The sequence below is a fragment of the Eptesicus fuscus genome, chromosome 3 (assembly GCF_027574615.1).
Source record: "Eptesicus fuscus isolate TK198812 chromosome 3, DD_ASM_mEF_20220401, whole genome shotgun sequence".
Taxonomy (NCBI): Eukaryota; Metazoa; Chordata; class Mammalia; order Chiroptera; family Vespertilionidae; genus Eptesicus; species Eptesicus fuscus.
The window spans coordinates 19,642,429-19,664,474 of NC_072475.1; the positions used below are offsets into that span (position 1 = coordinate 19,642,429).

Here is a 22,046-nt window from a genome sequence, read left to right on the forward strand (position 1 = left end):
CCAGAGGTATTTACTATTAAAAACTTGCCACACATTCTTTCTTCTTTTTTCCTGCTTGATATTTGCCCCTATTTTTCATTCTCCTCTAATTTTCTCTTCTCTTCCTTCCGCCAGCCTTTGTGGGGCCCTCTTTTTATATCCCTCTCTCCCCTTCTTCCTCTGGTTTCATTGCTCCAACCTCCTCAGTCCCTGAAATCATCTTGCCTGCTCTCAACTGTCCACCTGCAGACACCTGTTCTCAGGGACTACTTAATGTAGGGTTCCCTGTGGAAGGAGGGCTCAGGTGGACAAAATGCTCCTTCTTGCTCTGGAGGAAGAAGCTGTCCTGCCCGGCCTGTGAGGGTTCTAAGGGGCTGAGACGGAAGGACGGGCCCTGGAGCCGTGGTGTGGCTGCCAGCCCGGAGGAACTGGTTTGTCATAATTCCCCAGAGCAAACTTTCGGGCTCCTCACATGTATCCCACTTCAGTTTTCTTATGACCCAATAGTGCTTCCTGGAATTTTTTTTTTCTCTCTCTGACACAGTAGTTTTGTACAGGTTGCTGGTTTCTAACTGATGACCTTTAGGTTAAAGGAATATTTCATCATTTAAAACTACCTTCTCTTCCCCCTCAGAAAGCAACTACTTTAGCTGGGGAATTTGTTTTATTTTTACGGTCAGATGAAGTACTCTTAATCCCTCTGTAAACTAGGTGTCATCTGTCTAGGTCTCTAAGCCCACAGGTTTCCTTCTCTTCCCCTTAAGATTTCCGGGTCCGTGAACTCGTCAGTCCTTTTGGATGAAGATGTGAATGGCCTGGAAATTCTTGCTGATGACCTCACCTGCAGAGATTGTGGGCCTAGAGCCTGGATATTCATCTGCCAGGACTCCGTGTCAGGCAGGAAATCCTGTGAAATTCTTGTTCAGGGTTAACCAAATGGGAGAGGCTCTGAGCAGTTTCATTCTGGCCATCTCCTCCCTTATTCAAGTGTCTGAAGGAGCCTTTTTAGGCATGAATTCTTGCTGATACGCTGACCCAGGGTCAGGATGGTGGATGCAATGAAACATATGGAGACTTGGTACAGAGACCTGGCATTAGAAGGGATCTTGCCCAACCCTAGAAAAGGGTGGTGGAAAGGGGTCCCTAACCCTCATGATATCATGATTAAAAGCATGAGCCCTGGAGTTGGACAGGCATGGATGCGGATTCCGGCTTTGCTCCCTATTCAGCTTGTCTGATCTTGGATCCCCAGCCTCAGTTGTTATCCTCATCTGTGAAATGGGGATAAGAATGATATTAACTTTCTAGAGTTTTTATGAGGGTTCAGTGGGAAAACAGGTGTAAAATGTTTCGCACATTTCCTGGCATATGGTAAATGTTCAGTAAATGGTTGCTCATTTTAATATTGATTTGGGACTGTATTTTTATACTGCTTCCCAACTTTTTCCAAAAATTAAAGACAGTAACATGTGGTTGTCTTGGTTTCCATGACAACACAGTGTAGAGAGCCGTCTTCACACGACGATATGTATCACACCCCTGGAATTCGTGGACCCTGTGGGAGGTGGACAGGAAGCATTTGAAGGTTACTGTTTTCCAGATCCTCAACTTCTAGTTCTTCTCCATTCTCCAACTGAGACTGCACCTGCAGTTAAAGGGTTACCCACGTCTTTTCTCCCAGCCTCTCCTTTCACATTTGCCCTTTTGCCATTTTACTAAAGCAAGGCGTCCCTCTTGCCCATCTCAACTCTTACTACAGTAAAATAAAAGGGGGTCAATGTGAAATATTTTCAGTGAAGCCTCCTTTAACTAAGCCACCATAAGCCCCTCCATCTTTCTAAGAGTTGCATCCTCAGTAACATGTTACTCTTAAGGCTCAGTGCATTAAAATTGGAAGTGATTATGTTGTTTTGATCATATGCTATTAATGATATTTGTGGTGGTTATGTAATCCACAAAAATCTCTTTTATACTCAAAGCTAAATGGTTACAGGGAATTTTAGAAAATTATTTTTTAAAATTATACTTTTGCTTTCAGGTATACTAGCGTGACTAATAAGATACCCGAACACATAGGATTACTATGTTACATTAGGAAAATTTGGGGGGAAATTGACATAGAAATGTGATTTCAGGGAGAAAGAAGACAAGTGTAAAATCTCCAAAAGAAGCTTATTTACTTTTAAATGGATGATGGTGGCTATCAGATCGTTATGGCTTTTTTATTCCATTGAATACATTTAAAAGACCACCGTAGCACACATTTAAAATGTCTAGATTGACAATTAGCAGTAAAATACATCTTTAAAATTATTTAATTTAGGATAAAAATATGAGACGTGAACTTAAAAGTAGGTCTAGCTCAGCTGGTGTGGCTCAGGATCCAAGATTTCACCAGTTCAGTTCCTGATCAGGGCACATGCCCAGGCTGCAGGCTTGATCCCCAGCCCCAGAGAGGCCATGCAGCTTTCTCATCGATGTTTCTATCTCTCTATCCCTCTCCCTTCCTCTCTAAAAATTAATAAAAAAAATACTTTAAAAATACGTTTTTAAATTTAATTTTGTTGTTTTCCATCACCATTTATCCCCCCATACCTTCTTCCACTTCCACCCACTCCCTTACTCCCTGCAATTTGAAGAGGTATGAGACTCCAAAAATTCACATGTACTGAATTCATCATTTTGCATAAATTTCTCTTAATTCATTTTTGAAAGGCATAAAGTTATGCCTTACATAAAACAATCATTAAAGTGAATGAACTAAAAACTCTTTTTCTCCCCCACCAGGTGAAAAGAAATGGATTATCTCAGACAGTTAGCCAGGAGGAAAGAAAGAGACAAGAGGTATGTTTTCTACCAGCGGATGCTTTAGAGCTTGGATGGGGAACGTCTGGCCGGGAGCCGTATAAGGCCCGCAAAAAACATTTGGTCTGGCCCTGCCAAGGCGTTAGGAGTGACTTAATTAAATGTTTGACCAAATACAGTGGGCTGATTTTTAAGTTGATAATTTTGTATGGCCCGTGAATGATGTTATCAATATTCAAATGGCCCTTGGCAGACAAAAGGTTCCCCACCCCTGCTTTAGAGCTCTGAAGAGTGCGTGTGCTTCCATCCACTGTGTGCACTTGCTCAAGTGCTTTCCTTTGCAAAGGTATGAAATGAATACAGGCATGGAGGGAATAAAATTACAGAAGACATACGTGATCATTGTCAAGTGAAACTGCACATAAGCTCCCAGGAAAGAATATTTTAAAATATCCCGACGTTAACTTAAAAACAAAGCACCTGTCCCAGGTATTTAAACTGGAATGAAAAAGGACGTTAGTGAAAAAACTGGTGAAATCTGAATAAAGTATGTATATTTGTCTGTAGACTAAATGTAACGTACCCTGGTTATGTGATGTACCCTGGCTAGGGGAAGCTGGGTGAAGGAACACAGGAACTCTGAGCCCCCTTTCCGATATTTCTGTAAATCTAAAATTATACCAAAATAAAACTTTACTTAATAAAAAATAAAACATAACAATAGGCTTTCACAACTTGAAGTTTAAATAACTGCAGTTTAAGAAAATTGCTTGTTGTGATAATACTGTGAAGGTCTCAAAGCGTTTTCCACCTCTTATGCATATTTATATAAGTTTATGCATATACATGCATATGAATTAATCTTACAAAGGTCATGTTGTATCCTTATGTCATTGGCATGGAGTAATACAATAATATAAGGGCACATTATATTGCCATTTTTTAAAGTTATAACATTGGTATAACCATCACTGAGAATTAAATTATATTGATAATTTTTCTTCATTTTTTTAAAAGTAAAGAAAATAATACTTTATTCAATAAAGTAGAAGTCCTGTATTCTCATTCTCAGTCCTATACCCTTATTCTCAACCCCAGAGGCAACTATAATTATGAATTAATGTATAACTGTCGAATCAGTATTTTTAAATCAGTATTTTTAAATGTATTTTATAGATTTATATACATGTACTGGTTTGTGTGTGTGTTAAAACATAGATAAATGATTATGATTCTGAACATACTTTTGGTTACTTTTTACTTTCAACATTATTTTTGAGACTTATCAATGTTAATGTGTATTAATCTAGATCACTCATTCAGACCACCTTTTTACCTTTTTTTGTTAATCCTCACCCGAGGATATTTTTCCGTTGATTTTTAGAGAGAGTGGAAGGGAGAGAGAGAAACAGAGAGAAACATCGATGTGCGAGAGACACATCGATTGGTTGTCTCCTGCACGCACCCCGACCAGGGCCGGGGAACCTGCAAACAAGGTACATGCCCTTTACCGGAATCGAACCCAGGACCCTTCAGTCTGAGGGCCAGTACTCTATCCACTGAGCCAAACCGGTTAGGGCAGACCACCTTTTTAAAAAATATATTTTTATTTATTTAGGAGAGGCAGGGAGTGTGATAGAGATATACAAACTTCAGTGGTGAGAGAGAATCATTGATTGGCTGCCTCCTGCATGCCCTGCACTGGGCAACTGAGTCCACAGCCCAGGTTATGTCCCCTGACTGGGAATCAAACCGTCACCTCCTTGTTTATAGGTCGATGCTTAACCACTGAGCTACGCTGGCTGGGCAGTACCACCTTTTTAAAATCTGTTTTCCAAATGATGGACCGTAGGTGACATGTTTTTTCCTTTATTGTTAGCATTGTGGTATAAACAATGTTTCTCTTTCCCTGTGGACAAATTCAAGAGCTTCTCCAGAGTCCTAATTCCATTTGAACATTTCTGTTCTTTTAATCTTTTTCTATTGGAAGCTATTCTATTTTCCTTATATTTTAAAAATATTTATTCAGATTTGCGATATGAAAAAAGTTGTGACAGCAGCAACTCTACCTTTATGGTTTCTTTCTATTCCTATGTAGCTGTTTTTAGCAGGGGTTACCTGATTTGCTTTTAAGTAGTTAATGGCTCTGTTGAAGGTGTTTTAACAATTACATTAACCCTGTTATATGCAATTACCACTTATTCATCTTTTCCTGTGATCTATTCTATATAGTTCATTATATTTTTGTTCAGATCTTCATATTTTGGGTTTGATTATAAAAGTCTTTAATTTTAAAAATATTTTATGTCATATCTGTCAACATCCTGAAATCCCTTAGTTTTGACTAGAAAGTGACAATTTTCTTTAGTTGGCATTGCACTTCCTGGGGATAATCATATTGATTGACCGATCATTGTGTTATAGAATTACATAAGAAACAGGTCCAGTGAGACGCCTATGTGCTTACTCTTTACTCTTTAGAATGTTATATCACTTAAATCCCTGAGCACAACCAAGGCTATTGAAGTACATTGAAGTAAGACTTCCCTAAAAGCTTATGGATGCTGAAAAGAGAGATGCATATTCAGATTGGCACCACTAATCTGACTTGCAAATATGGCCCACCCACCAGTAGCCAGGCTTCTACCTGCCAAGCCTGCCCTGCTCCCACCCAGCCTTAGCAGCAGCACGGGGCGTCCTGGGAAGAATCTTCTGAGCAAGGGCTTGCAGGGAGGAGCCCTGGAGGGCAAGGTGATGATGGCAGTGTTACTAGGGAGGTCTCCAGGAAGGATGTGAATCTCAGGATGTCCACCATCCCTCCCTGAGGAGGAATTTCCCCTGTGTTGCCATTCTTGGAGGAGCTGAAGTTGATTTTGTTAAGGGGCTAGATGAATTCCTTACCTAGGGCACTGATGTCCATCCACCTATGTGGGTTGGCATTTCATCATGAATGAATGCTTATCAGGAAAACCACTGTGTGCCTGACACCAGGAGTTTCTGAGGAGGGTCCTTCGCTCCTTCTTGAGACACTGACAAGAGCAGAGGTGGTGGCTTGTTGAACAGACAGAATTGCTTTCAATATGTATGAGTTGATATAAAAGAATTCCTGAAGCAGTTAAGAGCCTTTTGAGGGTAGGTACAGTCATGCTCTCTTAACACACCCAGAATGTTTGCTGTTCTTGACTGCAGATGATTCAGATTCAAACATAGGTAGAGAAAGGTCCCACAGAGACAGAGAGAAGGACTATATTTGTGAAAATTTTTCTCTGAATCCTAAGCGATGTCCGTAAATCCTGATTGTCCCAGAGCAACATGCTTTGAAAGCAGGGCTACAAGAGATGACCCCAAAGATTAATTAGTGTCACGCGGAGATTTTATCACATGCCCTAGCTTCCTAACATAGATCCTACCCCTTGGCAAAGTATAACCTCAGGATGCAATCTCAAGTAACCCAAGTGATGATTTCATTGTTTCTTATTTACCCTATGGGCAGTGACTCTCTCTCTCAAGATTTGGGTGTAAGTGCCTTATATAAAGACAGTAGTTTGGTGATTCAGTTTTTTTTATTATTATTTTTTGTAAATATGCTTTTATTGTGTGTGTGTTTTGAGAGAGAGAGAGATAGAAACATCAATGAGAGAGAAACTGGGGACGAGCTTGCATTGCGGACTTGTGCCCTGACCGGGAATCAAACCGGTGACCTCTTGGTGCATGGGTCGATACTCAACCACTAGCCACACTGGCCAGGTGTAATACAGTTTTCTTCATGCTTATCTTTTTGCACTTTTCAAGATATTATATTCATCCTTATACTATAAGCAGAATTATGGGAGTTATATTTAGTTCTTCAGCTAATAGAATTAATAATATATTTCTTTTTCCTCCTTACCAGGCTATCTTTGAAGTTATATCCTCTGAACATTCATATTTACTCAGCTTGGAGATCCTGATACGAATGTTTAAAAATTCTAAAGAACTGAGCGACACAATGACCAAAACAGAGAGTCACCATCTTTTCTCCAATATTACAGACGTCTGTGAGGCAAGCAAAAAGTAAGTTGCCTTTATTTGCCTTTGGTCATGCCAACCCATTACTTACTAACAGACACCTGTGTTATCTCAGAAGGAAGGCATTTTTAGACATGAAATCTCTCATGTACTCAATTGGCTTTTATCTTTATTCTTTGAAATAAATTTAAAGATATGTTTCAGGTTGTTGACACAGAGACAGATGCTAAGTGTGTAATTAATTGTCACAGCAGACTGTGTTATCTAAGGTCTCGTCATTCCTTCTCTTCCCCCATTCTGCTCACTCTTTTCATTTTCATTTATGCCAATGATATAGCAGCACTTAGTTGGGAAAGAAAAAAGTAACTAACAATCGTACCAAGCAAATACAGAAATGATTTTGTTTACATCTTCATGTTCTTGTATTTGTCCATATATTACTATTTTGTTCACATAAACATTATTTTTGAAATGCGTTTATAATGACCATAATGATTTCTATAGGTTTTCCATATTTAGCATTTCAGAAGCGCTGCTGGGAGAGTTTTCAGTATCATTTTTAATGAGTGCAGGAACTCGGTATACCAGCATTGAGCTTTTATGTGCTTCTTAGCAAACTGCACAGCCTGTACTGCAGCCACGCACCAGAAGGTCACTAAAGCAAACCATATGAAGCTGCTGTTTATTGGCAATTTCATGTGGTTGGGTCAAAGTTGGATTTACTGTACAACTAATAAAGTTTAAGCTTTAAGCCTTCTTACTTATAAGGGTACCTTTTAAATAGTTGCTTTGTGCCTAATTTTTTTCGTAAATAGAGGGCCTACAAGTTGGACAGTCTTTAGGATGGACAAACACTGGTGCTGCCCTGGTGTGAGTATTCCTTGTGAATCCGAACATTGCTCTTCTGTCACTTCAGGGAGGAGCCACGCAGTCACGATAGTGTGTTCATGTATGTCTGCTGGCTCCGTCACTGTGTGCAAGGTGCACTTTTCTTTTGAGCTACAAGGTTGAACGTCCATGCCAAACAGATCAGCACGTGAGTTGGGGCTACTGCAGAGAGATGAAATTCGTGGTCAGATCACTGAGATCTCCAAATGATTCATGATAGTGGCACAGCTGCAGAAGCCAGATTCTGGCACCAGAAAAGATCCTGGCAATCTTGTTATTGACATGAGTACTTAAAATACACATTCGGAGGATCTGCTGGGCGGGCCTGAGGGAACAGTGTGCCTGTGGTGTGTGTGTGTGGTGGGGGGGGTGCTGGGAAATCGTCTTTCAGAAGCTTTTTCTGTTGCTTGTGATCCACCCATTGGTGCTTTTGATACCAGTCTTGCCAGTTTTATTTTTAAATATATTTTTATTGATTTGAGCAAGAGAGAAATATCAATGTGAGAGAGTAGCATCAATCAGCTGCCTCCTGAACGCCCCTCCACTAGGGATTAAGCCCACAACCTGGGCATGTGCCCAGACCAAGAATCGAACCAGCAACCTTGTTGCATGGGATCAACTGAGCCACACCAGCCAGGGCTGTCTTGCCAGTTTGGGTAAGAGAAATGAAGCTTTCTTTTCTCCCTTACATGGTGTGTTCCTCTTCCAAAGGTATTTAGATTTCAAAGTGAGTCTCTTTCATTATAACTTGTACTTAAGTTGAAGGAAAACAAAGCTCCAAATTAGCTACATCACTATGAAGAATTATTACTGTTTTGATAACTGTAAATTGCAAGTCATGATTTTAAAATAGAAATGTTTTCCGAAAACCCTCATGGCATGTTTTTACTCCAGTGTGGAATTGTGCTTTGAATCATGTGGCCATTGGTCAGCTCCTCGCAGTGTCTTAATGACTCCAGAGAGAGCTTTTGGTAAATTCTGGTTATTAGGTAACAGTAGTTCTCTTGACCTGAGGATGCTTCCTTAAGCCTTTAGGCCTTGACCGTACGGCCTGTGTGCTGGCATGGTTCAGAAGGAGCCTGGGTTCCAGCAGTTGCTTCTTTCGGTGATTGGTTAACCTCGATCAGGTTGCTACTTCTCCAGATCATTTTTTTAAAATATATATTTGTTGCTTTTTTAGAGGAAGGGAGAGGTATAGAGAGATGGAAACATGAATGAGAGAGAAACATCGATCGGCTGCCTCCTGTACGTCCCCCATTGGGGATCAGGCTCTCAACCCGGGCATGTGCCCTGACTAGGAATCAAACCATGACCTCCTGGTTCATGGGCCAGTGCTTAACCACTGAGCACACTGGCCAGGCCAGATCATTTCCTATCTATAAAAAAGGTATAAAAAACTCACCATTGGTTAACCCTGAAATAAGTCATTTCATTTAAATTAATAGATTTACATTTTATTTTAATATTAATCATTTATAACATTTAAATATTTTATGCTTTTGTTAAGCAAATTTTCATTTCTATGGTAGCTTATAGGAAGGGGCTATTCTGGACCATTTTTTCTTTTTTTCTTTTTAATTAAAAGCAAAACTCAGAAACTTTTCATCCTCCATTAAAAAAGAAAGAAAGAAATATCCTTTTCTTTGCATTTTTGTTTTGTTTTTTACTTGAAATGTAATGTTGTAATTTGGATAGCTGCCTGTGTGATATTTAATTTCTGTTATATTTCAACAAGAATCTGCTTCTTCATGATAATCTTATGTCTGCTTTATAATAACATAGTGCACACGTTTATTTAATTCAGTTTGAAAACCCATTTACGTATCTGAAACACTCAGATACAGCCTTTTAAAAATTTAAAGTGCTCAGAATGTTGGCAAAGCCCATTTATTATGTAATGCCTATTGGTTGAATTTCCAGCGTTCGGTCTCCAAGAATGACTCTCAAGTGATAACTATTTAATGTGCTGCCCACAACAGAGTTTCCAGTCCTAAGAAATGTCAAACAGAATCTTGAGCAAAACAAATGGTCAGTGTCTGGATGGGGTATTACTGATTAAGCATGGCCTGTTAAGTGCTAGTTCCCTTTGCCTAATGAGAAATGGTAGCTCTAGGCGCTAGGCTACTTAGTGTCGGTTGAGGTCAGAACATGCTCAACAGTCAACTTAACAGTGTGGCATCCGGTGCCCTTTATGGTAGTTCAGGTTCTTTACTGCCCATAAATAATACCAAGAAGCCCTTTTATGGAGACGACAGGGACAAGATAATTCTGATTCTGGGGTGGTGTGTGTGTGTGTGCGTGTGTGTGTGTGTGTGTGTGTGTGTGTTGTGTGTGTTTATCAGTGACAGGTCCATACTAAATTCTTTTCTTTTTTATAAAGAATTGCTCCTTGCCCTAGCTGGTTTGGCTCAATGGATAGACCATTGGCCTGCGGAATTCCGGCCAAGGGCACATGCCTGGGTTTCGGGCTCGATCCCCAGTAGGGGGCGTGCAGGAGGCAGCCAATCAATGATTCTCTCTCATCATTGATGTTTTTCTCTCTCTCTCTCTCCCGGTCCCCCTTCCTCTCTAAAATCAATAAAATATATTTTTTTAAAAAAAAGAATTGCTCCTTTCAGTCAATACTGTGGAACCTCCTATTCTACAAGGTGCCTGGGTTCTAGAGCATATTAGCTGATGGCATCTGCCCAGTGGCTGTTGGTCCCCAGCGGCCAGTGGTGGCCAGTGGGACATTTCCAGCATCTGTGCAGAGGCGTCCCACTGCAGGGCACATCTCCCGAAATCGGCAGGTCCATTGGGTCAGGCTGGAGGTCCTGGGCTTAAGGGCCCTGGTGGGAATCAGAGCTGAGGAAGGCGAAGGCCTCTGTGTGCCCCGCTGAGGCTGTGTGGAAACACTGCGGCACCAAATAGGGGACTGAGGTGGTGGCCTGGAAGGTAACTGTAAAATCTGAGGCCTTAGAGAGGATCTGAAGATGGTGAAAGATCAGAGGCCATTCCAGGAACACAGCCAGAGATGATGGGAACCTGATAGGGAGTTGGAAAGAAAGGACTCGAGGGATGTGTAGAGCATAGCATCCTGAGGACTTGATGAGAAAGGGGGAGGAGTTTTGTCTGTCTGCCAGGTTTCTGCCTTGCTGACTGTGGATGGTGGTTGTATGGGCCAGGATAGAAGAGAGACAGGTTGGGGCTTCGTGAGAGAGATAAGAAATTCAGTTTGGGGCAGGTTTGAAGTGATTGTGAAGCCTGAGGGGAAGCAGTTTAGAGAAAAATCTTGACTGGAGGTGTAGGATTTGAGTCATAGGGGTGGTTCTCCATGAGATGCTAGCGCTTGCAGCATTGGTTTTTAAGTGGCGGTGGCTGTATTTACTCCCTAGGGGCACTGGGAAATGCATATCTGGTTGCTCCAGTGACTTGGTGGTTCTACTGGCATTAGTCAGCGGGGGCCAGAGGTAGCAGGCACCCTGCAATTGGCACAACAGTCCCACATGAGCATGAGTTGTCCCACCCAAAGACCGGTAGTGCCCTCCTTGAGACGCCTGCATAGAGTAAAACAAAGAAAGAGAAATCAAGGTCAGAATTTTGGCACAGAAATACTTGAGGACCCTCTGGGTTGGGGCAGAAATGAAGTAAAAAGATAAGAACTGCATGGACTTCTCTCAAAGCCTCTCCACAGTGGAGGCTTCATTCTCTCTTGAATGCCCTGTCGCCCTTGTCAGTGCCATGGGCCTGGCAGCTGTTTTCTTTGTAACCCTCTTTAAAGGTGTAATTGGGGCCCGGCTGGCATGGCTCAGTGGTTAAGCATCAGCCTGTGAACCCAGGAGGTCATGGTTCAATTCCCAGTCAGGCACATGCCTGGGTTTCAGAATTGATCCCCAGTGTGGAGCGTGCAGGATGCAGCCTACCAGTGATTCTTTCTCATCATTGATGTTTACCGGTATATCTCTCTCTCCCTCTCCCTTCCTCTCTGAAATCAATAAAAATATATTTTAAAATAAAAATAAATAAATAAAGGTGTAATTAGGCAGGTAGCTGTATTTGTCCCCCTCTTTTCTTTTTCATGGGATGAGTAGAGCTAGATTCTTTAAGTGTGGGCAGTATCAAGTATGTCTTAGGTCAATGTCATACTGATCTTCCAAATCTGGACCTACTTCCTTCCACCTTCACTGTGTTAACTGCCCTGTCATTCAAACTCATGAAATCTCCCTGGACTCATGATCTCCCTGTCTTTTAAGGACCAAAGAAGTCTTAAAAGCCTAAGCATCCTATGTAAAAGGAGTATTAGCTAATTGGTTTCGAAGTGAGTGGGCTTAATTCATAACTAAACACCATATGTAGTATATGTTTTGCATATTTGTACACATCCTTGGATTATTCTTTTTTGTGTTCTGCTTCATATATCTATGTTCATTTAGAATAATTTATACATAATTTCATATTAATAGAAAAAGACTTACAAGTATGACTGATATGCATGCATTTGTCAGAGAATGTGATCTAATTCCCATTGTTTTTTAATTTAAGATGCCAATACTAAAAGACTGATACTATCAGGAAAGGAAATTGACTTTTGTTTACGGCTGAATATTAACCCTCCTGCTGTATTTAGAAATGCTAAGGTCTTTTGTGTTGAAAGGTTTTCTACAAAATGAAAACTAGATGAGCATTTGTTTTGATGTTTTATAAAATGATACACTTTCACCCTCAACTCTTAGTTTTCATTCTAAATATATGGGCTATGCTAGCTATTTCAGTTATGTTTTTTTCAACAATAGAATGTCCCATTATTTGTAACCTATAAAAATATAATTGCAAAAGAACTTTGCATGATGCTTGTGTTGTTTTTTCCCCCCATGTTAAAGTTGAAACATTGGTATTTCTTTGGAAAGTAATAGAAAGCTAAAACTATGCTTGCCTTCAGTTTTCACCGAGTAAAATAAAAATATCCTTCACTATACTTTGTGTCCCAAGGAACTGAATTTGTTGCCCACATAAGATGAGAAACTGATGCCACGGTCTCTAGTTTCCGCTTGGTGTGGAAGAGTGGATTGTAGTAATAGTGCACGTTCGGAATGGGTCTCACCCAACATTTGCTTCTCCTGAAGATTTTGTCCCCCCAACTTTAAACAGATTACATTAAAATTGAAATATCACATGATACTAAATACTGCTTTAAATGCACACGCTTTAATATTATTTTATGAAATGCCTTCATATTACAACAGAATGACCTTTTACTCAAATAATGACGCAGTATAGCTGCCTTGTGAAGTGTGTTTTCTATTTGATAACTGACATGCTAAACTTGAATGCCTTAACAATAAGCCTTCAACAGTTTTACAAAACTAATATTCGCATTTTATCCTTCCTGACAGATTCTTAAAGGTAAATTTTAAAAGGAAGACCTATTAAATTGAACTAGGCCAGAGAATATGGAACTGTTTACATTGTGGAACCTGTTTAATTTTTGCCCCGAAGTCATAGCCATTACCATTGTTTTTCATTAGCAACTGTTCCTTCCTTACTCAATATTCAGTATGTTTACCACAGAATCTTTGGTAAATAAAGCAATTTATTTAATATAGCAAAGAATCTTTATTCTTCCTAAAACCAAAACTTCTTCTGCTGACGATTAAAAGACGGTGACTTCCAAAAGCTATTAATGTTTTTATGACATTCCTTGTCTTTTTTCTCTTTCCTGAGATGAGCGGACAAAGAAGTTCATGTGCAAGTCCTCTCTAATAACAGGGGTATTTTAGTCCACATTGTTCAGCTTTTACCCATGACCCCAGACTGAAGTCAAAGTCAAAGAAATAAGTAGTTATTTATGTATCATTTCAGGGAAAGAAATAAAGTCCACAGGCGTCTTAATAATAGGTGCAGTCTTTTCAGTAAAGATTGCAGGAAAGCAGTGGGGGGATCCGAAGGCTTGGCAAGGGAGATACCGCCAATTAAAGATGACTTTGCATTCATTCCCTTTCATATGCGAAATGATGGGAAAGTCAATGTACAAACGCACAAGGGGGAGAGAGAGAGAGAGAGAGAGAGAGAGAGAGAGAGAGAGAGAGAGAGAGAGAGAGAGATCACACACACATACCAGCAGCAACATTTGGGAACCTGAAACCTGGGTGCTCGGTAACTCTTTCAGACAATCCAAGAAAGTTCAAACTGGGAGTGCAGAATACCAAGAAAGAACCAGATTTAAAAGCCTGAATTTCTGGAAGCTGCAGAGTTGATAGCGAGGTTGGGGTAAAGGTGTGACAGAACACCGAAAGCCTGTTGGAGAAGTCCTCAGAGCCCAGACCTTCCTTCAGTTTTACACAGACGGATGGTACCCAGGTTCACCCCAACTGAAGGCAAGATAGATGACCTCTGAACCTGAAGGCCCGGGCCCAGTGAGGAAGGGTGTGCCGGACAGGGAATAGGGATATAGTGACGGTTGACACCTGGAGCCTTCTGCCCGGCTTCCCTTTGGAACACCGGTAGTCAGGTACCTGTGCCCCCTTTGCCCTATTTTTGGCAAATGGTGATTGGCATCATTTGAGTCACGTAACATTTTATCATTTTTATCAGTAACATTTATGTTCAAATAAATGCATTATTATAATCATCATTATTGAGTTTTGCAGGAAACAACAAGCTAAAGGTTATAAAACCTCAAATTTTAAAAAAATATCTCTCTTTCAGTAACAGGATAGACAAGTGCTTATTAATTCTAAACCTTAGTTTCTCCGTGTATCTAATGGGGATGAAATTATAGCTAATCTCCTAGGTTGTTATGAGAATTAAATGAGGTAATACATATAAAGTAATTAGTGTAACACTACATGAGCTCTCACATAGCAGGGACTTTGTTGATATCATTGCCGTCATTTTGATCATCTGTGTCTGACCTTCTGAAATGGCTCTGAGTTTTGTATTTATTGGCTTTTGTGTGTATGTCCCCTCTCTGTCTGTCTCTGCCGGCACTGGTCCAAGACTAGTGCCGGCAGAGATAGACAGGTCTTGCTGTACATAGATTCCAGCACAGTGATGTGCACGGGTATGTTTTACAACATTGTAGCAATCATCTTTATTTTGATTTGGAATGAAATAAAAATAAATGGATTCTTCCCTAGGCATAAGGCTTGGGAGTTGTGTTTTAGGTTAGCACTGAAGTCTGAGCTGTTTCCTTACTCCCGGTCTGGTGTTTGCCTTGGAGTGGTAGAATCCTTGGACCAGCGGTTCTCAATAGGCCCAGACATGCTCCAGCTGCCAGTTACACTGTTCTGGTTATTTTTTGCAGACATTTGGGGCTACTACATGCTTTTTTGCCTTTTTTTTTTGCATTGCTTTTGCAAGCTCCAAGAGTCCGTGGATTCTGAGTTGTTAACATGGAGATTTAAACTTGGATAATGATCCTGGTTGGGACAGATGAAAGTGTTACCAACTGTAGTCATTCGCTGTTATCAATCTTAAACTGGGGTAGAATTTTGTGGAAAAAGAAACAATGGCTGGGGTTTAGTTGCAGTATTTCATCTGCATTGCATTTACAGCTGTGGATTTTGAACCATTACATGGGTGTTTGACTCTGCCAGTTGTGAGTTAAACAAGCAGGACCACACAGTTTTTCTGGCCGATGGAAAAGATTTTAATGTAAACTTTGTGGTCTAGCCAAGTTAAATCTAGCACTTGATTTAAGCATAAGGCACATGGTTGATGAATTAACTTTCAAAAGCAAGCTCTTCTAAGCTTTTTGATTACTTGTTGATCCTGGGCTGTTGCCTCTAATTGTTATGCATTAATTATTAGCATCTGGGCATCAATTTTGTCTTTTTCCAACAGTTCTCATTTCATCTGATTAAATCCTATATAGCATTTTGTGAAGTACCAGCATTTTTCTTTTGCAGCTCAGGAGACTTAGACCTAAATTAATTATGTGAATTTGCTTCATTCACTTATTCATTCATTCATTCATTCATTCATTCATTCAAATAGAATGGAAACTAGTGAGGTTTTTTGATTCTTATTTGAACATATTTTTCCGAGGATATTTTTCCATTGATTTTTAGAGAGAGTGGACGGAAAGAGAGAGAAACATCGATGTGAGAGAGACACATCGACTGGTTGCCTCCTGCACTCACCCCTACCAGGGTGGGGGATTGAGCCTGCAGTGGAAGTACCTTTGACTGGAATCAAACCCAGAATCCTTCAGTCTGGGTTTGCAGTCTGCAGGCCAATGCTCTATCCACTGAGCCAAACCGGCTAGGGCTCAAATATATATATTTTTTAAGTGCAGTTCAGGGTTCAGTCTAAAGAGCTCAGTTTCATTTTAGGCCTCTTCTAGGGATTACCCATCTGGAAAGTTATTAGGATTCACTCTTTGTGGTGTACATCACCCATGGAGCTAGTCATAGAGAGTGATTAGACTTTTGTCTTATTTTGAATGTTGTGACCTCGTAAAATGTCGAGACCTTAAAAGCAAAAAGCAGCTACTTTTCTGACACAGCCCTGGGGCACGCCATCGACATCATCGGCCTGTCATTTCCCTGTGGCCATTGTTCCCCAGGCGAGGGCTGCTGTCCAGTGTCTTTAGCATGAGCAGTCTCGGAGTGTGTGTGTCTCCATGGGGGAAGTGTTGCAGAAGCTCATTGATTATAAAAGTGTCCTGTGGTTCCTATGTAATCAGACACCCTAACATGCAACAATACAGTAAAATTAAAAGGACATCCAAGTAGTTTATCTTAAACTCCTTAAATTGCTTTTATAGTGATTTGAGGAAGAAAAATTTTGGAACACGCTGACTGAATTCAGATGATAGTTTTCTGCTGCTTCTTCTGGAAAAAATAAAAAATAAATGTTTCCAAACTAAACTTTCATAGAAAATGAGTCTGCAAATTTTTCTTAGGACTTAAATGAGAGAATTCTTCATTCCTTACGTGGTAATGTAAATACTCAGCAACCTCACAGCACAAAATTTTAATTTTTTAAAATACAAATTTCTTGTAAAACCTGTGAAAATACGATTTTCTTAAAAAATTCTGAAAATAATTTCTGTATGCCGAGAAGACAGGTGAATACTGTTTTAAATATTAATTCAGTATATTCTTACTACACTCTTGAGTTTATTTTTTTCAAGAATGTGGATTAAATCATACCAGCCTTGACACTTTAGATTTTATAAGTATATTTATAGAAAAATGTCTTGAAAAAAAAATCATGAATGGTATTTGTTCAAGGACTCAGCTGATACTTTATCTATGCAGAGTTTTCTTTGGATTTCCAAAAGGTTTCGGGAAATGATTTGAACTTGGGGAAAAAATGTGGTGGAAAGGTTCCATAGAAATGTCAAGATTGGCTAAGATTGACCTTGTCACTTGTGGGGGATTCAGACAAAGGGACCTCTGTGGCAAGAGGACTGCCTGTGTATCGGGAGTTCATTGGAATTTCTTTCCTGGCGGAGAAGAGTGATATGAACAACCAGAACAGGGCACAATAGCCGTGTTTGTGCTTATCGCTGAAGTCGCCCTGTCATGTAACACCCACTTCTTCTTCTCCTGCATCTTGTGTAGATTCAGTGCCCAACACTTCGTTACACACATTTTTGTTTGCATTTGTGCGTGCATGTAGATTTCTTTGAAAAATCTGCTAGGAAGAAGGTGTTTTCCAAGACAACTTTGATAGCCGTTTTGTCAAGTAGGAATCTTGCTTGAGTCCATTCCATTGAAAAGACAGCAGGAATGATTCAGCCATGAAATTTATTCTCTTGGATTTCGCTAAAGTAGCATTAACTTAAAGATGTTTAGGAGGGCTTTAAAAAAAATTGATATAACAGATTTGGCCACCTTTCCTTTAGTTTTAGGTAGCTGGTAGAGTTATTCGAAAATTCACATTTTACGGGTTTTGAAACATGTTATATATGGGCGAAGAGTTTGGTTCCCTGCCGCCCCTGGGGTCACGCTAATGAAATGCCTCCTGTTTGAACCTTTGCTTAGCCCTTTATTCCTTTTCCTTTTTCAGTCTTCCCGGGCAATATCCTGTTTACGTCCACAAAACAGCTTTTGCGATCGGAATATAGTTTTATTAATCTAGAATATCAGAATATCATCTCACCAATTTATGAATAAACTTAGAGATCGGGATATCCTTTTATAGACATTGCTGAGAAGTGCATACTAGTTGATTTTATTTTTTTTTGCTTTTTGCTTGCTAAGTATCCTTTTCAAATTAGAGGGGGGAATGTGTCATTATTTAGACTCCAAACACTCTTCCCCTGCACGTTGTTGACTAACACACATTCTTCTGGGCTCTTTGAAGCACCTTCTATTTGGAAACTCGGCTGTTCAAACTGGAGAAATGTTGGCTTGCGTTGGCCTGTGTTATGGCAGACTTTCCTGGCATGAGCTAATTCCTGATTTGAAGACTAGTTTTTATTGATCACATTTCTCTGTCCTGAGGCTGGAGCAACGAATCCTGTCTCGTCTTAGGCAGATGGCTTCATTCCTCTGCACGTCAGCAGCTAAGCGAGGTTTCCACGAGCTGACCTTGATCGGAATAACCACAGAATCTAAACCCCAGGGCGCTGAGGTCCGCGCCTGCTGTGATGCTATCACCAGCGCACGCTGGAGAATTACTGATTCCTGCCAGTGCTTTTCCTAGACAGTGCCTTCTCCCCGTGGAATATGAACTCGGGAAGTTGGTCTCACAGAGGGTGGGCTTTGCAAGCAAGCGATACCTTAGGTGCAGCGTCTGACTTCCATTAGGGCCTGGATGTGGCAAGAACCCTGTAGGAATGGTATGAAAAATGAAAAACACATTGCCAGGATTTTATTTTTTTAATATGAGAAAGATTGGCTACAGTAAAGATGTGAATAACCTACTAATGGCAGGATAATATGTAAAAGTGGTTTTCTGAGCGTGAACATCTCGGCTATGAAAACCAGCTGGGGCAGGGGCTCCGGAGGCAGAGCTGACTTCTCCTTTCCCCTGGGAGCAGTGAACACCGTGTTTGAGGAAAACGTGCCGTAACATTTTAATAATCGCAGTGGATGCATTTCTTTTAACAAGCCTGGGATTGAGTTGTAGGCCGTGTTTGACAGGGGAAAAGTGTGGCATGTCCAGGAACTGCTTCGGTCCATGTGAAATGCCTGCCGTTTCCCGGGTGAGCTGTGTGCATCCTCGTCAGGGCGTGGCCCACTGTGGATTCATCTGGAGGAGGCCACCGGGCTGGGCTTTGATCCAAGAAACAGTGGGCGAGAGGTCCCGCCCACCACCGCCCAAAATAAGACATAGGCATGGTGAAAATTTCAAATTCTGCCAAAGGCTATATGCAGTGAGACGTGCCCCAGTACAGCTGGTTTGTGGTGTGCTCTGCATACACAGTATGGTTGTTGAAATGCAATCACCTACCATGCCATTGTCATGCACCACTAACTAGTTATTTTTCTTTTACTCTGCAAAGAGCCAGAGAATGACACTGAGTATCTTAAAAAAAATTTTTTTTTTTATTCATTACTCCCCAAATAAGCCAAGGATTCCTCTACGTAGTCTTTTCTAATACAGGAACTTTAAATAAGTGGTTTTACATGAGTTATGAAATCTATTTTCTTGGGGAGATATCATTGCTCTGAATATGAGATTTTTCTTGAATCTTATTTTTTGATAAATTATTGTGGGTGAGTTTTGTTTGATTTTTTTGCAGCATAATGTATACAGCAGCTACTGTGTAGCAGACATTGGAAATATAACAGTGAACATGAGAGGCAAGATCCTTGGTAAACACACACACAACAGGTGCCTGACTTACTGGATACTCCTTGAAGCAGGACCTTGGCCTGGCTTCCGGAACTAGGGAAGTGACCTTTCGCTAACCCTTACTTCCACTACTTTCCTTAGATGCTCTCTCTTCAGATTAATCTCATAGGATTAGTGGTCTTTAATAGATGTTTTAATTCAAATATAATTCAGTCTAGTCTCTCACTGCATATAGAACTATACCGTAGTAGTCATATGTTGTTATTTTATATTTTCAAGTAACTTCATTAAAGGGGCAACTGGGATGGATGGAATTGAGCTTAATAAACCAACATTTCTGCAATGTAATTAAATGATAATTTACAAATTAAATGATAATTTAAATCTTTATTTAAAGAATAACAGATTATGTCATGGTTCAAAATGCTAAATATTCTTCTAGTTTGAATGGATAATTCTTCGAGTTCCTTGCTTCTGAATTATTTATAAATCCTGGGATTTGGATACTATTTAGCTTAAGGAAAAGTCAATAGTGAGTTATATATTTATATGGCGAAAACATGCAAACACTGTCAGAGGGCATTCACTTATACAGTGAGATGTCCTGCTCACCCTCCTATCCCCCTCACCTTCCGTTAATGTATTAGATGTCTTGTTTCTTCTTCTGGACTCTCCTTATGCAAATACAGGTCAGCACAAATGGTTTCTTATTGTCTTACCTTTTTTAAAAAGGAGCGTGCTGACCATATACACTATTCTGCATTTTTTCTCTGTCATGGGCCTATGTATATACATTTAAGATCCTGAGAAGAGTAAGTGTGCCCACAGATCCCACTGGATTTGCTGCCGTGAGATGGGAACCGGTTGCTATATTTAGTATGACTCAGTAGCATCTGAGAACTATGGGAACTTCCCTCTAAAGCAAGCATGTCAAACTCAAAGGCTAACATGGGCCAAATAAATGAGGCATACGGCCCATGGGCCGTGAGTTTGACATGCTTGCTCTAAAGCAGTGGTTCTCAACCTTTCTAATGCCGCGACCCTTTAATACAGTTCCTCCTGTTGTGGTGACCCCCAACCATAAAATTATTTTCGTTGCTACTTCACAACTGTAATTTTGCTACTGTTAATGAATCGTAATGTAAATATCTGTGTTTTCTGATGGTCTTAGGCTCCACAGCAGCAGTTCTCAACCTGTGGGCTGCGACCCACAGGTTGAGAACCGCTAGCAGGTTTGCCTAAGACCATCAGAAAACACAGATATTTACATTACGATTCATTAACAGTAGCAAAATTACAGTTGTGAAGTAGCAACGAAAATAATTTTATGGTTGGGGGTCACCACAACAGGAGGAACTGTATTAAAGGGTCGCGGCATTAGAAAGGTTGAGAACCACTGCTCTAAAGGGACTGTAATGAACAATGGTTAGCAATGGAAAACAAAACTCAGAATGAAACATTATTGGAATTACTATTATTTGACTCAAAGAAGAGAAGGTTTGGGCATTAATACTTTATAAATGAGAAAGGAATGCTCAAAGGGAGGTGAGGTAAGTTGTGGTCCCCCACCCAGCGAGTGTCTGAGTGGGGACCTGCACTCAGGTTTCGAAGGCTCTGTTCTCCTGCTGCAGGAGCTGGACACCTTTGTGAGTGACATGTGATGTTGCTACTCCTCATTTGTGCATTCCGTATTTGTGAACTTGCCTACCACTAAAATTTATTTATAATCCCTAAATCAATACTTGCTGTGCTTTTGCATTCAGACATGCATTCTATTTAATGCCACATTTTTGTGGATTTTTTTTTCCTGGTGGTGATTTTGCTACTCAAAATGGTCCCCAAGCATAGGACTGAAATGCTGTCTTGAGTTTCTAAGAGTAGGAAGGCTGCCCTGTCCGGTTTGGCTCAATGGATAGAGCATTGGCCTGTGGACTGAAGGGTCCCAGGTTCGATTCCGGTTAAGGGCACATGCCCAGGTTGTGGGCTCAAGGCAGCCAATCAATGATTCTCTATCATCATTGATGTTTCAATCTCTCTCTCTCTCTCTCTCTCTCTCTCTCTCTCTCTCTCTCTCTCTCTTCCTCTCTCTGAAATCAATAAAAATATATTTAAAAAAAAAAAAAAAAAGAGTAGGAAGGCTGTGATGTGCCTCATGGAGAAAATGTGTGTGTTAGATAAGGTTTGGTCAGGCCACAATTATAGTGCTGTTGGCCTTGAGTTCAAAGCTAAGGAATCAACCATAGTATTAAATAAAATGTCTGTAAACAAAAACACACATACCCTGGCCAATGTGGCTCAGTGGTTGAGTGTCGACCCATGAACCAAGAGGTCACGGTTGGATTCCAGGTCAGGGCACATGTCCAGGTTTCGGGCTTGGTCCCCAGTAGGGGATGTGCACAGGAGACAGCCAATCAATGTTTCTCTCATCAATGTTTCTCTCTCTCTATCCCTCTCCCTTCCTCTCTCTGTAAAGATCAATAAAAACAAATTTAAAGTCAGTGTCACCTATAGATTTAAAAAACAAACAAACAAACGAATACCACACATAAAACAAGGTTATGCATTGATCCGTTGATGAAAATGCTGTGACCAGAGGCTTGTAGGAACCTAACCCTGTGTTTCCACTATGAGCAATG

General features: G+C 40.4%; 1 protein-coding gene across 1 annotated transcript in view; it reads left to right on the forward strand.

Moving 5' to 3' along the window:
- ARHGEF26 (Rho guanine nucleotide exchange factor 26) overlaps positions 1-22,046 on the forward strand; it is a 113,905-nt gene that overhangs the window by 24,305 nt on the left and 67,554 nt on the right. Inside the window, exons 4-5 of the mRNA XM_008142209.3 lie at positions 2,767-2,823; positions 6,677-6,837. Of these exons, the coding sequence (XP_008140431.2) occupies positions 2,767-2,823; positions 6,677-6,837 (218 nt within the window). The remainder of the gene's footprint in view (positions 1-2,766; positions 2,824-6,676; positions 6,838-22,046) is intronic.